We start from the raw sequence: 13,560 nt of genomic DNA, 5'->3' as shown, positions 1-13,560 counted from the left end.
TATACACAGTGGTAAATGACAGCCCACTCCCTCCCTCCTCCTCCATGTCCACTAACCAGCTAAACACAATAGGTGACTCGCAGAAATTCACCCACACCATGTTAATGGCAAAAAATAATAAAGATTTCATTCCAAATATATATTTGTATGACAATTTAAAACTGTGTATTGATATGAATGATTTATTTTTACTGTTTAGTCCAAAAGCTGTTTTTTTTTTAACATGTGACCAGCAGCAGAGGACTAGAAGCTCCTCTTGCCAGACAGGCAGGCTGGGAAAGAGCTGGGTTATGTGACAGCTGTATAATCTCTTAGGAAAGAGGGTACTTACATTTTTTTTAAATAAAATAATTACAGTGCCATCAACCACATACAGAAAGAGAAGGGTTACTGTAAATGAAACAGTGTGTATTTAGTATCACTTTAAGTTTGAAAGAAGGAGAAAGGCTGCGAGGCTCAAGCAGAAACCCTTAATTTACATACACTTCTTCTCTAACACTTCATCGTCCAGAAGGAGGCTAACGACCTCTTTTGGTTTAAGAGTGTCTGGTTTAAAGTTTCCTCCAGAAATGACCACTCGTTGAATCTGTATAAAAAAAAAAGGCTTTCAATAATTGTGAAGCAAAAAAAGATGTTGCAGCTTTGAGAATTAGGTATGCATTTTCAGGAAATAAAAGAAAGATGTTTTCCCATATAAAAACAAAATTCATGTTAAACAATGCTGCTAAGATGCACATTGGAATTGACGTCATAACCAAAAAATACTCACCAAATTGTGGTTGGTCACATACTAACACAGAATATTCTAGGGCTGCAACTAACGATTTTTTTCATAATCGATTAATCGGCCGATTATTTTTTCGATTAATCGATTAATTGGATAAAATCATAAAAAAATCGTAATGTGCCATTTTTTCTATTTCTCCTGGGAACACCAATGATGGAGTGCTATTCCTCCCGGGGACACCAATGACGGGGCGCTATTCCTCCCGGGGACACCAATGACGGGGTGCTATTCCTCCCGGGGACACCAATGACGGGGCGCTATTCCTCCAGGGGACACCAATGACAGGCGCTATTCCTCCCGGGAACACCAATGACGGGGCGCTATTCCTCCCGGGAACACCAATGATGGGGCGTTATTCCTCCAGGGAACACCAATGACGGGGCGCTATTCCTCCAGGGAACACCAATGACGGGGCGCTATTCCTCCCGGGAACACCAATGACGGGGTGCTATTCCTCCCGGGAACACCAATGATGGGGCACTATCCCCCCGCCCCTCCCAGGAACACCAATGGGGCACTACCCCCCCTCCCAGGAACACCAATGGGGCACTATGTCTATTCCTCTCCCTCCCTCCCAGGAAAACCAATGATGGGGCACTACTATTCCAGGCAGCCACCCCCGGAACACCAATGATGGGGCACTATCCCCCCCACCCCTCCCAGGAACAACAATGGGGCACTATTCCTAATCCCCCCTCTCCCAGGAACACCAATGGGGCACTATGTCTATTCCCCTCCCTCCGAGGAAAACCAATGATAGGGCATTACTATTCCAGACAGTCACCCCCGGAACACCAATGATGGGGCACTCCCCCCCCCCCCATGAATACTGTTAGGATGGGGCACTGGTCATAAAAATGTACTGTTTTTACTGTGTTATTATTAGCCGCTACCTTTCACAATGAATGTGCAGCTCGGCTCTCCTCGCGGCTTCTCGCCCTCGCCTCTCTGTTGCCTCGAGGCAGTGGGCGGGGCTGAGATCAGTGGGGGTGACGTTAGCGAGGAGGAGGAGGAGAGGCACGCTGCGGACGTGCGGCGGCGCGGACGTGCCTGGTCACAAATGGAGGCGCCGAGGACACAGGAGGGAGGATTTATTCTCTGTTAGCTCGATGCAGCTGGCGGGGCTGAGAAGATCAGGGGGGATGACGTCAGCGAGGAGGAGGAGAGGCGCGCCGCGGACGTGCGGTGGTGCAGACATGCCTGGTCACAAACAGCGGCGCCGAGGACACAGGAGGGAGGATTTATTTAAATGGACGGACAGAAGGAAGGTGCGGACCAACTAATCAATAATGAAAATCGTTGGCAACGATTTTCATTATCGATTATTATCAATAATATTGATTAATCGTTTCAGCCCTAGAATATTCCATCCTAAGTCCACATAGGCTTTTAAATAAAGCATTTACCATGTGTTCCTGAAGTGTGACAATGGCTCACCAGTGCTGGTTTAAAATGAGTGTTCCTTAAAGCGATTGTAAAGTCTTGTCTTTTTTTCTATAAAAATAACAAACAGGTTATACTTACCTGCCGCCCTGTTGCAGTGGATTTGCACAGAGCATTCAAGAGCCTCCTCTTCTCCGGTCCCTCATCAGTGCTCCTGGTCCCTCCCTCCTGTGGAGTGCTCGCTTGCTGTGAGGGGACCTGAGCCGAGTCACAGCTCCCTGTGTCCATTCTGACACAAAGCTGTGGTTCAGCCCCTCCCCCTCTTTCCTGATTGGCTTACTGACTTTGATTGACAGCAGCAGGAGCAAATAACGCCGCTGCTGTGTCTCAGCCAATCAGGAGGGAGAGTCTCGGATGGCCGAGACACTCGTGGACATCGCTGGACAGAGATGCAGAGATTGGGCTCAGGTAAGTATTAGGGGGGCAGAGGGGGGCTGCTGCACACAGAAGGATTTTTATCTTAATCTATACGTTGCATTAATATAAAAACCTTCTGACTTTACAACCCCTTTAAGCAAAGAGCTATCTGTGTTCACTTTAAAAGCTCCCATATGGTCCATGTGTCTCAGATGGGCCAAGTGATTTATCATCCCCAGCCTTCCCTTGATGAACACAGTATAGCAAGTTTCAACTTTGAAGGTGTCCCCAACCATTACAATCCAATTGTAAAATCTCTTTTACATTTACAAAATATTATAAGTGCAATGGCCTACCTAAAGAGTCTGGTTAATGTACATGCAAGTAGATATTCCCTCATACAACATAGTGGTTGGTAAATCTAAAGGAGATAATACAATTGCATTGTAATGAGTATGGGCATTTTAAAAGAAATCTGTTATTTTGTTTTGTATTTTTTTTGTGTGGTTAATCTACCTATCTTAGCTTACCAATCATTCTGCAGGGCCTCTGGTGCTCTAGCACACCCCTCATGTAAAACCCTACATAACGCAAAAAAATGTGATTATGGATCCGACTTCTACTTTGTGTTGAAGGGGATATTGCCATAGCTTTTGTGTTTAACTCCTTTTACTGAAAAAAAAATACTTCTGTAAGGTTATAAATTAAATGTGATCTATAAAGCTAATTGATAAAGGAAATAAAACTATTTCTTGAACATAATTAAAGCCAAACTCTAGTTCTCACCTCACTCTTCTCTTTTGCTCTTTGCAGGATACGTTCCTCTATAGTGCCCTTACATATCAGCCTGTAAACAGTGACTTGCTTGGTCTGACCCAGACGGTGAGCTCGGTCCATAGCCTGCTGATCTACAGTTGGGTTCCAGTCGCTATCATAGAAGATTACCTAAAAGGTGGTAAGAAAGACAAATAAATTAAAGGGAACTAGGATTTTTTTTGGTCATTTTTTTCACATTGAAGGGTAAAAAATACTGTATCTTTTATATAATTGTTTAATAACTGTATTATTAATAACTTATATATATAATTGTTTAATAACTTTATTTTATTCACTTAATGTAAAAACTGAGTTAAATTATTAAAATTTACTATGGTCCATTCTGGGCAACCCATAGACTAGGGTATGGACCATTCTGGGCAACCCATAGTCTATGCCTCACTTCAAAAAATGTCCACATGTGCCCTAGAGCCCAAGTAGTCTGCAATCATTTGATTGAGGCACTGCCTGTAACTGTTGCACTGAAAAGCATCTCTGAGACAGCCATGACCGCTCCTCCTTTCATGTCAGGTCACCCGAGGATCAGAGGCATGTCAGGCATGAGAAGGTATCCTGCCATTATCTGAAAAGGCAACCAAAAGGTTCTTCTGCAGCACCTTTTCTAACCAGTGTATTTCTTGCTCCTCCTGGAAGGTAGCACGAGATCTGCCATTTTCCACTTGTATTGTGGATCCAAAAGGCTTGCTACCCAGTAATGGTCCCTCTCCTTTGCCTGAATTCTGGGGTCCTTGCATAGGTATTTCAGCATAGATGAGCCTATTTCCTACAAATTGCCTAGAGAGTGTGCAGAGTACACTGTTGACCTCAACAATCTCAACGCGCCCACATACAACTCTAGGCATTTGGGAGGGGTGGAAAGTCCCCTGGAAGCCTGCCCAATTTCCTCCTCACTGCCAGCACCCCTATTCTTCTACTCTTTCTACTTCTTCTCGGTCTCCTGCTGCCTCTATGTCACAAAGAACCTACTGGCCTACAGGAGGAAGTTTTCCCTCATTTTCCTGCTGCTTTGCCTCTAGTGCCTCTTTTTGAACTGTGACAAAATGTTGAATGGGTCCCCGATTCAGAAGCCATGGCTGTGGTGAAAGGAAGCCCTGCATAGTCTGTCCTCATCCCATTATTGCCTGGGTACTTGTGATGGCTCGCTGGTTCTAGTGCAGCCTGGCCAGTGTCACATTCCAGCGTGTGGGTGTATCACATATCGATGTTTGGCAGGCAGCTTATGTTATCACTACCTTTTGGCTAGGTGTACACTCGCAGGGTATAATCACCCAACATGCTATGCACTCTTTTGGCCTACTGCAGGACATTCCAAGGTACCTAAACAAGAACCGCTGGACCATCAGGTTCTGTACATGTGCCAGGCTGGGCAACCTGCCAAAGGATGGACAGCAGGGTGGTGCTGTTGTCATACACGACCTTGTCTGGCACAAGATGGCGAGCAGTACGCTGCCTCCCAGCCTGCCCCTGAAGTGCTGCCAGAATCGAAGGCCCAGTATTCTGGGCCATTGACTAGGCTCTGGGGCACTTTGGAATACTGGTCATTCTAAAAAGTCAGAGATGGAGGGTAGGGATGGAGGAGTAGAGGTTGCTGCATTGTAACCTACACCAATGTGTAAGACACAGAGTGGCACCCCCGCTCCAGTGAGCCCCGTGCGGCATCCTTCCCTGCCACTGACAGCATGGTCCAGCAACACTGACACATTACCTCCCACATGCTGGTGGAGGGCAGGGATGACCATCTTGGTGAAAAAAACAAGCAGCCAGGTATCTGCCACTCTGGTGCAGCACAGGCCATAAACTTGCGGAAGGGGGTCAACTCCATGAGCTGGAATGGGAGCAGATGAAACTCCAGCAATTCTGCCAAGCTGGTATTGAGACGCGGGGCATGGGGGTGATTAGAGGAAAAGTTTTTCTTCTTCTACTAGAGATAGTGGAGTTGGGTTAGGAGACTTATGGTGAGTTTCAAGCCTGCGCTTGGCTCTACTTTGTGTAGTGTGTCAGTCTCAAGTTTATGTTGCTGACCATGAAATTAAACATTTAGAAAAAGGCCCCTAGAAAAAATAAAATATTCATCTGTTGGGTCTATGCACTGTGAACACAGAGGGGTACACAACAATATGTAGCCTAACACACAGCAATTCACAGTAAATTAGCACAATATGTCTGTATGTGTTGCGTTTGTTACAATATGATTTTTTTTTTATTAATCAGACTTACGATACATGGGACATAACATTACACAATAGTTGTTGGTCATAGAGATATTGTCAGTTTTTGGCTTGAGTAGATTTCTCAAACAAATGCTGTTTTATACAATGGGGGTAAATATCATTGTTGTATTCAATTGACAGTTCAATTAACAGGCTATTGTCTCTATAGCTACAGTAAACAAGTAAGAAATTTACTTGTCTGAGGTTCTTTCAGCTCTCAAACTGAAAGAATGACTGTTAGATTACTGTCAGGTGTTGGCTTGATTAGACAATGGTACGTAGATATCATTTTCGTATTCAATTGACAGTTTTCAACAGTCCATTGTTTCTACAGCTACAGTAAACAGGTATGTTTTCTGTTGTTTGGTAATCATGGTAAACAGCCTGACACATAAAAGGGGGTGAGTAGGGACACAAAGACACACACACCATCATGGTTTGAAGATCAGAAGCTGCCACTCATGATACAAGAACACTGCCTGGTGTCCAAGAAGCATCGTTGCCAATGGAGATCACGAACATACAATAACAGAAGATAAGTAACTTTTAAGTGTATTTGTATCAATATAGACTATAGGCTGTTCATTTGATAGGCATTTTGCTTGTTATAGATATCGGTCAGTCTTGTATTGTATTCCTAAGATTGTAATAGTTTTGTATGTACAGCATCTTTGTATAGTAAAAAGCACATTTACACACTGCAGAAATCTCAGCTTCCTTGCTTATACCAGAGTAACCTTGCTAGATAGACGCAAGCAAAATACCTATAACACTGCAATCCACAGTACTGCAGAACAATACAGCACTGTGCAAAACACTGTATAGCACAACTATCTTTCCCCAATCACACACTGTCCCTATCTACTTCAACATACTCTGACAAATGTCTGCTGAGAACACAGATTTTTAGAGTTAGGGGGTTGTCACATAAAGTCCTCATTACTGGCCATTCTGTGCTACTTTACCTCTCCATGTCTGTAAACTGTAAATGGGTTGGGTTCACTGCAAACCCAATTTCAACCCAAAACTGAAGCTCATCCATAGTCAACATCTGCATAAAGTTTTTCATATTTTCCCAACTTAAGGTGAAACTGTGGCCAGGCTATAAGTATTCAATATTAATATATTCTAAACAAGCCCTTGCTGACCTCTTTAGCTGCAAGCATTGTGGAGCACTTCATTGTGAAACTTTACATAATGAGAAACACTTGCTTCAAGTTGTTTCATTAGATAGTTCATCTCCCCCTGGTAGCCCCTCTCAAACAGTGATATGGCAGCCTTCCGATATCCAATCTAAACACAAAGCAGGAGCTCTGGGAGGTGGATGCAGGGTGAACTGAGCTTCCGAGCGAAAGACTTAAATTACTTTAGTGCTTCACAGGATAAATTGCTCCACAGTGCAGATCAGCGAGGACTGGTTTTAAAGCCCCTTTAATGCTAGTTCAGAATATTTAACCACCTGAATGTCAACAGTCAATCTACCACTTTACTTTAAAATATTATTTGAATACATTTCAAATATTTTTCTGTTATTTATTTCCTAGTCCTGAACACAACATAAGATAAAGCAAATAGAAAAAGTACATTCTCTTCTTCGCAGTCTGCATCGTAATGCCTGAAAACTACTTTGCCAACAAAATTTTCAATATAGAATTTTCTTAAACAATAACAGCATTATATTGGAGCTATGTTACTTAAAGGCTTAAAATAGTTCTAAAGCCCAAATATTTTTTTACGTTAATGCATTCCCTTTATTAGTATTGCCACCTCACCCCCTCTTATACTTATTTGAGCCCTCACTCGATCCAGCGCTGTGCTAGTCTGTAGCAGCTCTCCCTGCTCTCAAAGGCTCTGCTGAGGCAGCAGGAGTCACTATCAAATCTTGTGATGAGAGAGCACGTGGCGAGGCTGAGCCTATGGACGCAGGCAGCGCGGCTTGGGAGCACAGGTGTGCCACCATAGGAAGCAACTCCCAATAGTAGCACACCGAGAAGAGGAGGAGCCAGGAGCACCAGCAAGGAACAAAAGAAGAGGATGGGGGCCGCTCTGTGAAATTCCATTGTACAGAGCTGGTAAGTATATCATGTTCGTTATTAAAAAAATATTTTTTGACTTACAATTACTTAAAATTCACAGCCATTTTTTTTAAACTTTGCTTATTTCTATTAGTAAAATCAAATGTACCTTTAACTGCCTCCCGCCCACTGTATAGACAAATGACAGCGGGCGGGATCCTTTCTTTCTCTGGGCCGACGTCATATGATGTCACCCAGTCTCACTGCTATCAGGTGCCCGCAGGGGCATGCATCGCAGCGATTGTGGGCGCACCGTGTCCCTGGAACATGGCGCAACTCGATCTCAGTAAAGAGCCGATGACGTGGGACTTTACCCATGTGAACAGCTGTGTCCAATCACAGTTGATCAACTGTGATCACATGTAAATAAGGCGGTGCCATTTTACCATGGATCAGCAGCATCTCCTCACAGGGGTGACCTATACAGATAATCAGGGCACTGATCATCAGTGCCCAGATTATTAGTGCAGCCCCAACACCCCAACAGTGCCCAGCAGTTATGTCAGTCTGTGCCCATCAGTGACACCAATCTGTGCCCATAAGCGATGCAAGCCACTGCTGCCTTTCAGTGCCTGCTCATCAGTGACGCCTATCTGTGCCACCTATGATTGCCCATCAGTGTCGCCTATAAGTGCTGCATATCAGTGCCACCCATCAGTGTTGAATATTAGTGCCACCTCATCAGTGCCTATCGGTGCAGCCTCACCAGCGCACAGCAAACATTTACAACATTTTCTGACAGAAACTAAGAAACTTTTTTTTCTTCCAAAATGTTCAGGTTTTTTTCATTTTTTTTAGCAAAAAATAAAAAACCCAGTGGTAATTAAATACCACCAAAAGAAAGCTCTATTTGTGGGGAAAAGATAAAGATTTAATTTGGGTACAGTATTGCATGATCACACAATTGTCATTCAAAGTGCGACAGTGCTGAAAGCTAAAAATTGGTAAAAGTGCCTGGTAGGCAAGTGGTTAATATGTGTCCTTGTTCCTTTTAAGTAATTCTAAAATTCATTGGCCGGTTATTCCTATACACTGTGTAGCCTTTTCCTGTGTACAGCCTAAGGAGTTGTTCTCACCACAGTCTATCATTGGATACTATATGCTGCCTGTTTCATTGACATGCATTTTAAAACATGCTGCATTATTTTTATCAGAGACTTCACATGAACTGACTTTGATGGTAAACTGCACATCAGCATACTCCATATAAAATGCATAGATAGACTTTCTTTCAATGCACTGAAAACAATGCTCCACTGTGTAAAAGATCTGAGAATCTTCACTGATTGGATAATTCACATGATTAGATAACTAAAGCAAATGTTCACTCAGTTTAACTCAAAGTAAATTGGCCTCTCTATCTTTAGAGTTTCCAAGTTTGTAAGTGGGTGGCTGAGTTCAAAATGGAAATTGCATACAACAGACATGTAACTTTCTAAAGCCAGTGTGTGCTTACCGTGTCAGCAGCTGTAAGGTTAATACCAAGTCCTCCAGCTCTAGTACTTAGCAGGAAAACAAATATGTCAGTCCTAAAGCAAAAGAGAAATAACCTTTAAGCAATATGTGATAGGAACATGAGTATGTGGCACACAAATTAGTTCAGGCGGATCATATTGATGCTAAACTGACAATATTTTCCATTTATCCCCAAAATCACTGCTGTTTTCTCCATGGAAGGGTAAACTCTACCAATGCAGCACTGCAGCTGGTAACAACTGATATTGTACCTGGACCATTCGAAAATAATGGTTTCCTGTGAGCACTAGTTATTTTCTGTTAAGCAGTTGTTAAAGCATATCTAATAAAAAAGCCAAAGATGTAATATATTACAGCTTACCTTTCCTTATGAATTTGTTTTCTTTTTTCCACCCTTTATTTTCACCTGGTAGTCCACCACACTTCATGACCCTGAATGTCTACTGTTCAGATATTCTACTGTATCTATAGCAGGAGCCATGGTTGTTACCCAAGATGAACTTTAAATATGTCTCCCTTTGTTTATCTCCATTACATGGAGGATGCCACTAAACACAAGCCCAAAGCCCATCGATACAAGCCCTAATAAGGCAGCTCAGGCCTATGTAAAGCTTACTAAGTTTCTTTTTACTGACATACCATTACCTTTTAACCACTTGCCGACTGCATCACGAAGATATACGCCCGCAGAATGGCACGGGCAGGCAGAGTAACGTACCCGTACGTTACACCCCTCCCACGGGCGGGGGCGTGATCGCGCCCCCCCCCCCCCCGATGCAGTCGGCATCATTGCAGGATCGATATCCATCCTGAGGGGGAGGCCACTGATTCATGGCTACCCCCTCACGATCGCTCCGGGCGAATGGGAAGCTTCTTCTGCTTCTGAAATGTAAACAGAAGTAGAGGAAGTGATGTCATCTCTACTCGAGCAGCCTTTTCGTTCCGGCGCCTGAGAAGAGAAGACATCAATGTGAGTTTGCACCAACACTACACTAACACTAGTACACATAGGCACATAAATCAACCCCCAATCACCCCCCTCCTCCCCGCACCCCCTGTCACAGTGACACAAATAGTAGTTTTTATTTTTTTACTGATCACTGCATTGGTGTCATTTTGTGACTGTTATAAGTGTTAGGGCAATTAGTGGTAAGCCCCTTTAGGTCTAGGGTACCCTCCCTAATAAAGGTTTAACCCCTTGATCGCCCTCCAGTTAACCCTTTCACCCCCTGTCGCCAGGGTCACTAATCGATAATTTTTCTGATCGCCGTATAAGTGTCACGGGTGATGCTAGTTAGCCTGTTAGTTGTTAAGGTTCACCGTCAGCTTTTTATAGTGTCAGGAACCCCCATATACTACCTAATAAAGGTTTTAACCCCCTGATTGCCCCCAGTTAACCCTTTCAGCAGTGATCACTGTATAAGTGTTGCGGGTCACGCTGGTTAGTTTGTTTTTTATACCCGCCGTTTATAACCCAATAAAGGTTTAAGCCCCTGATCGCCTGGCAGCTGATATAAGTTAGGTTTTAGCGTCAGATAGGGTCTGCGTCACCCTAGGCAGCGTCAGATTAGTGCCAGTACCCCTAACACCCATGCACGCAGCATACACCTCCCTTAGTGGTATAGTGTCTGAAAGGATCAATATCTGATCTGATCAGATCTATACTAGCGTCCCCAGCAGTTTAGGGTTCCCAAAAACGCAGTGTTAGCGGGATCAGCCCAGATACCTGCTAGCACCTGCATTTTGCCCTTCCACCCAGCCCAGCCCACCCAAGTGCAGTATCGATCGATCACTGTCACTTACAAAACACTAAACTCATAACTGCAGCGTTCGCAGAGTCAGGCCTGATCCCTGCGATCGCTAACAGTTTTTTTGGTAGCGTTTGATACAGTTGCTGACAGCCTAGGTACTTTTTTACCTGTGAGTCTCACTACTGTACCAGTAAATTTAGAGCCCAAAATGGCAAATCGAAGGTACAGTAGTGAAGAGGCCTACACATTTCTGAGCATGACAGATAGTGAAGAGGAAGTCACTCGTCTGTCAGATTCAGGCTCAGAATACGATCTTGTAGACGACAGCAGCTCCATGACAGATAGCTCTGACGACAGAGTTGTGGTCCCTGCCAAGGTCAGGCCTACCAGGCCCCAAAATTCTTCTGCTGTTGTTGAGGTGCAAGAACCGCAGGGCTCTCGTATGGAGCAGAGAAGTACTAGTGCCACTCATCCTTCTGGTGAACTGACAAGCACTAGCGGCCTAGTACACCCTCGTCGTACATCCAGCACTGCAGTATCACGTGGTGACGTGGTGAGTCCCATAAGTGCAGTTCAAGCCGGCGAGGTGGCAAGCACAAGTAGTGTCCCGCTGCCATTAAGAAGACAAAGACAGGCCCGTTGTGCCCATAGTGCCCTTCCTGCAGAATTTGCCAATCCTAATTGGGAGCCCATCACTTCTGCAGCACCCGTACTTCCCCCATTCACTGGCCAACCTGGAATTCAGGTGGAAACAGTTGATTTTACGTCACTTGATCTCTATAGAACTATTGTGGACCAAAGTCATTTGTATGCTGGTCAATTCATCGCCGCTAATCCCCAGTCCTCCCTTGCCAGAGATTGGAAACCAATTACGGTTTCTGAATTTAAGACCTTTATGGGCATAGTTAAAATGAGTACGTTGGTCCACTGACCCAATTTACCATATGCCTGTGTTCTCTGCCTCCATGACCAGGGCACGATACGAGCAGATCTTGCGGTTTATGCATTTCAACAGCAATGAACTCTGTCGTCCTCGTGGAGACCCTGGATACGATCGGCCCCTTGTAAACCACTTTAACGTTTTGCAGCCTTGTTTACTCCCTATCAAGTTGTCTGCATTTATGAGTCCCTGATTAAGTTTTCTGGTCGCTTGTCTTTCAAACAGTATCTTCCCAGCAAGCGTGCCAGATACGGGGTCAAGATGTATAAGCTCTGTGACAGGGCCACAGGCTATACATATAGTTTTATGGTTTACGAGGGAAGAGATAGTCACGTAGAGCCGCAGAACTGCCCAGATTACATAGGGAGCACTGGCTAGATTGTGTGGGACTCGGTATCACCCTTATTTGGAAAGGGGTACCATTTGTATGTGGACATTTGCACTTTTTAGTCACTTGTTTGATCATCAAATTGGCGCATGTGGCACTGTGCGATCTAATCGCCGGGGCTTTCCCCAGCGGCTTGTAGATTCCCATCTTAGGCTGGGGGAGAGAGCCTGCTTAAAGTGTAATAACTTGCTTGCTGTGAAATAGAGGGATAATAAAAATGTTTTCGTTCTTTCCTCCCTTCATGCAGACACGACGGCCCAAATTCCTACGGCGCCTGGTGTTGTGGAGAAACCCCTGTGTCCATGAATATAACCAAAATATGGGAGGGGTGGACCTCAATGACCAGTTGTTGTTTGCGCCGTACCTAGTACGGTACAAAAATGTGTCTGTTTGTTTATTTCAATTGGCTTTGCTTAACGCTCATGTGCTATTCAGAGCTTCAGGACGGACTGGATACTTCCTCAAATTCCAGGAAGAGATCCGCAGAGCCCTTCTGTTTCCAGACGGTGCTCCACCTCACCTTCCCAATCCAAATGCAGTAAGCCGGCTGCATGAGAGGCATTTTCCGCATGTCCTCCCGAGTACCCCTACCCAACGAGCCCCCCAAAGAAGATGTTTTGTCTGTAGCAAGCGCGCGTGACACCCGCTATTATTGTGTCTCCTGTCCTGACAATCTTGGTCTTTGCATTGGTGAATGTTTTGAATGCTACCATGCACTAGTGGAGTTTTAGCGTAGGGTACAGCACTGCACAGACCAGGGCACACCTTCACAGGGTCTCCCAAGATGCCATCGCATTTTGAGAGACCCAAACCCATTACAGTTACAACCACTACAACCATTACAGTTACAAAAAAAAAGTTAAAAAAAACCCCAAAAATAGTTGTAGTTTTATTGTTCTCTCTCTCTTGTCCTGCTCTTTTTTACTGTACTTTTTTCTGCAATATTTTATTGTTAATATGTTTTATCATGTTTACTTTTCAGGTATGTAATTTTTTTTTATACTTTACGGTTTACTGTGTTTTATTGTTAACCATTTTTTTGTTTTCAGGTACGCCATTCAGCTGCAGTGTAGATTTATTTATCTTGACAGCAACAGCGTTTGCTCCCACGATACATAACACCACAGTTAAAAAAAAAAAAAAAAAAAAAAAAAAGAGCATATATGCCGAAGCATGGGCGTGGAGGAGCGATTTGCTCCTAACTTTTGGGGTGGATGCCCCCATGCTTCGGCATATATATATATATATATATATATATATATATATATATATATATATATATATATATATATATTT

At 44.0% G+C, this 13,560-nt stretch overlaps 1 protein-coding gene across 2 annotated transcripts in view; it reads right to left on the bottom strand.

The window, feature by feature from the left end:
- INO80 (INO80 complex ATPase subunit) overlaps nucleotides 1-13,560 on the bottom strand; it is a 357,091-nt gene that overhangs the window by 23,683 nt on the left and 319,848 nt on the right. For both annotated transcript variants that reach the window (XM_073609688.1, XM_073609689.1), the window contains exons 29-31: nucleotides 9,166-9,238; nucleotides 3,374-3,532; nucleotides 484-586 (exon numbers count right to left, since the gene is read on the bottom strand). In XM_073609688.1, the coding sequence (XP_073465789.1) occupies nucleotides 484-586; nucleotides 3,374-3,532; nucleotides 9,166-9,238 (335 nt within the window). The remainder of the gene's footprint in view (nucleotides 1-483; nucleotides 587-3,373; nucleotides 3,533-9,165; nucleotides 9,239-13,560) is intronic.

The sequence above is a fragment of the Aquarana catesbeiana genome, linkage group LG13 (genome assembly GCF_042186555.1).
Source record: "Aquarana catesbeiana isolate 2022-GZ linkage group LG13, ASM4218655v1, whole genome shotgun sequence".
Lineage (NCBI taxonomy): Eukaryota > Metazoa > Chordata > Amphibia > Anura > Ranidae > Aquarana > Aquarana catesbeiana.
This window is presented reverse-complemented; position numbering and strand designations above follow the sequence as displayed.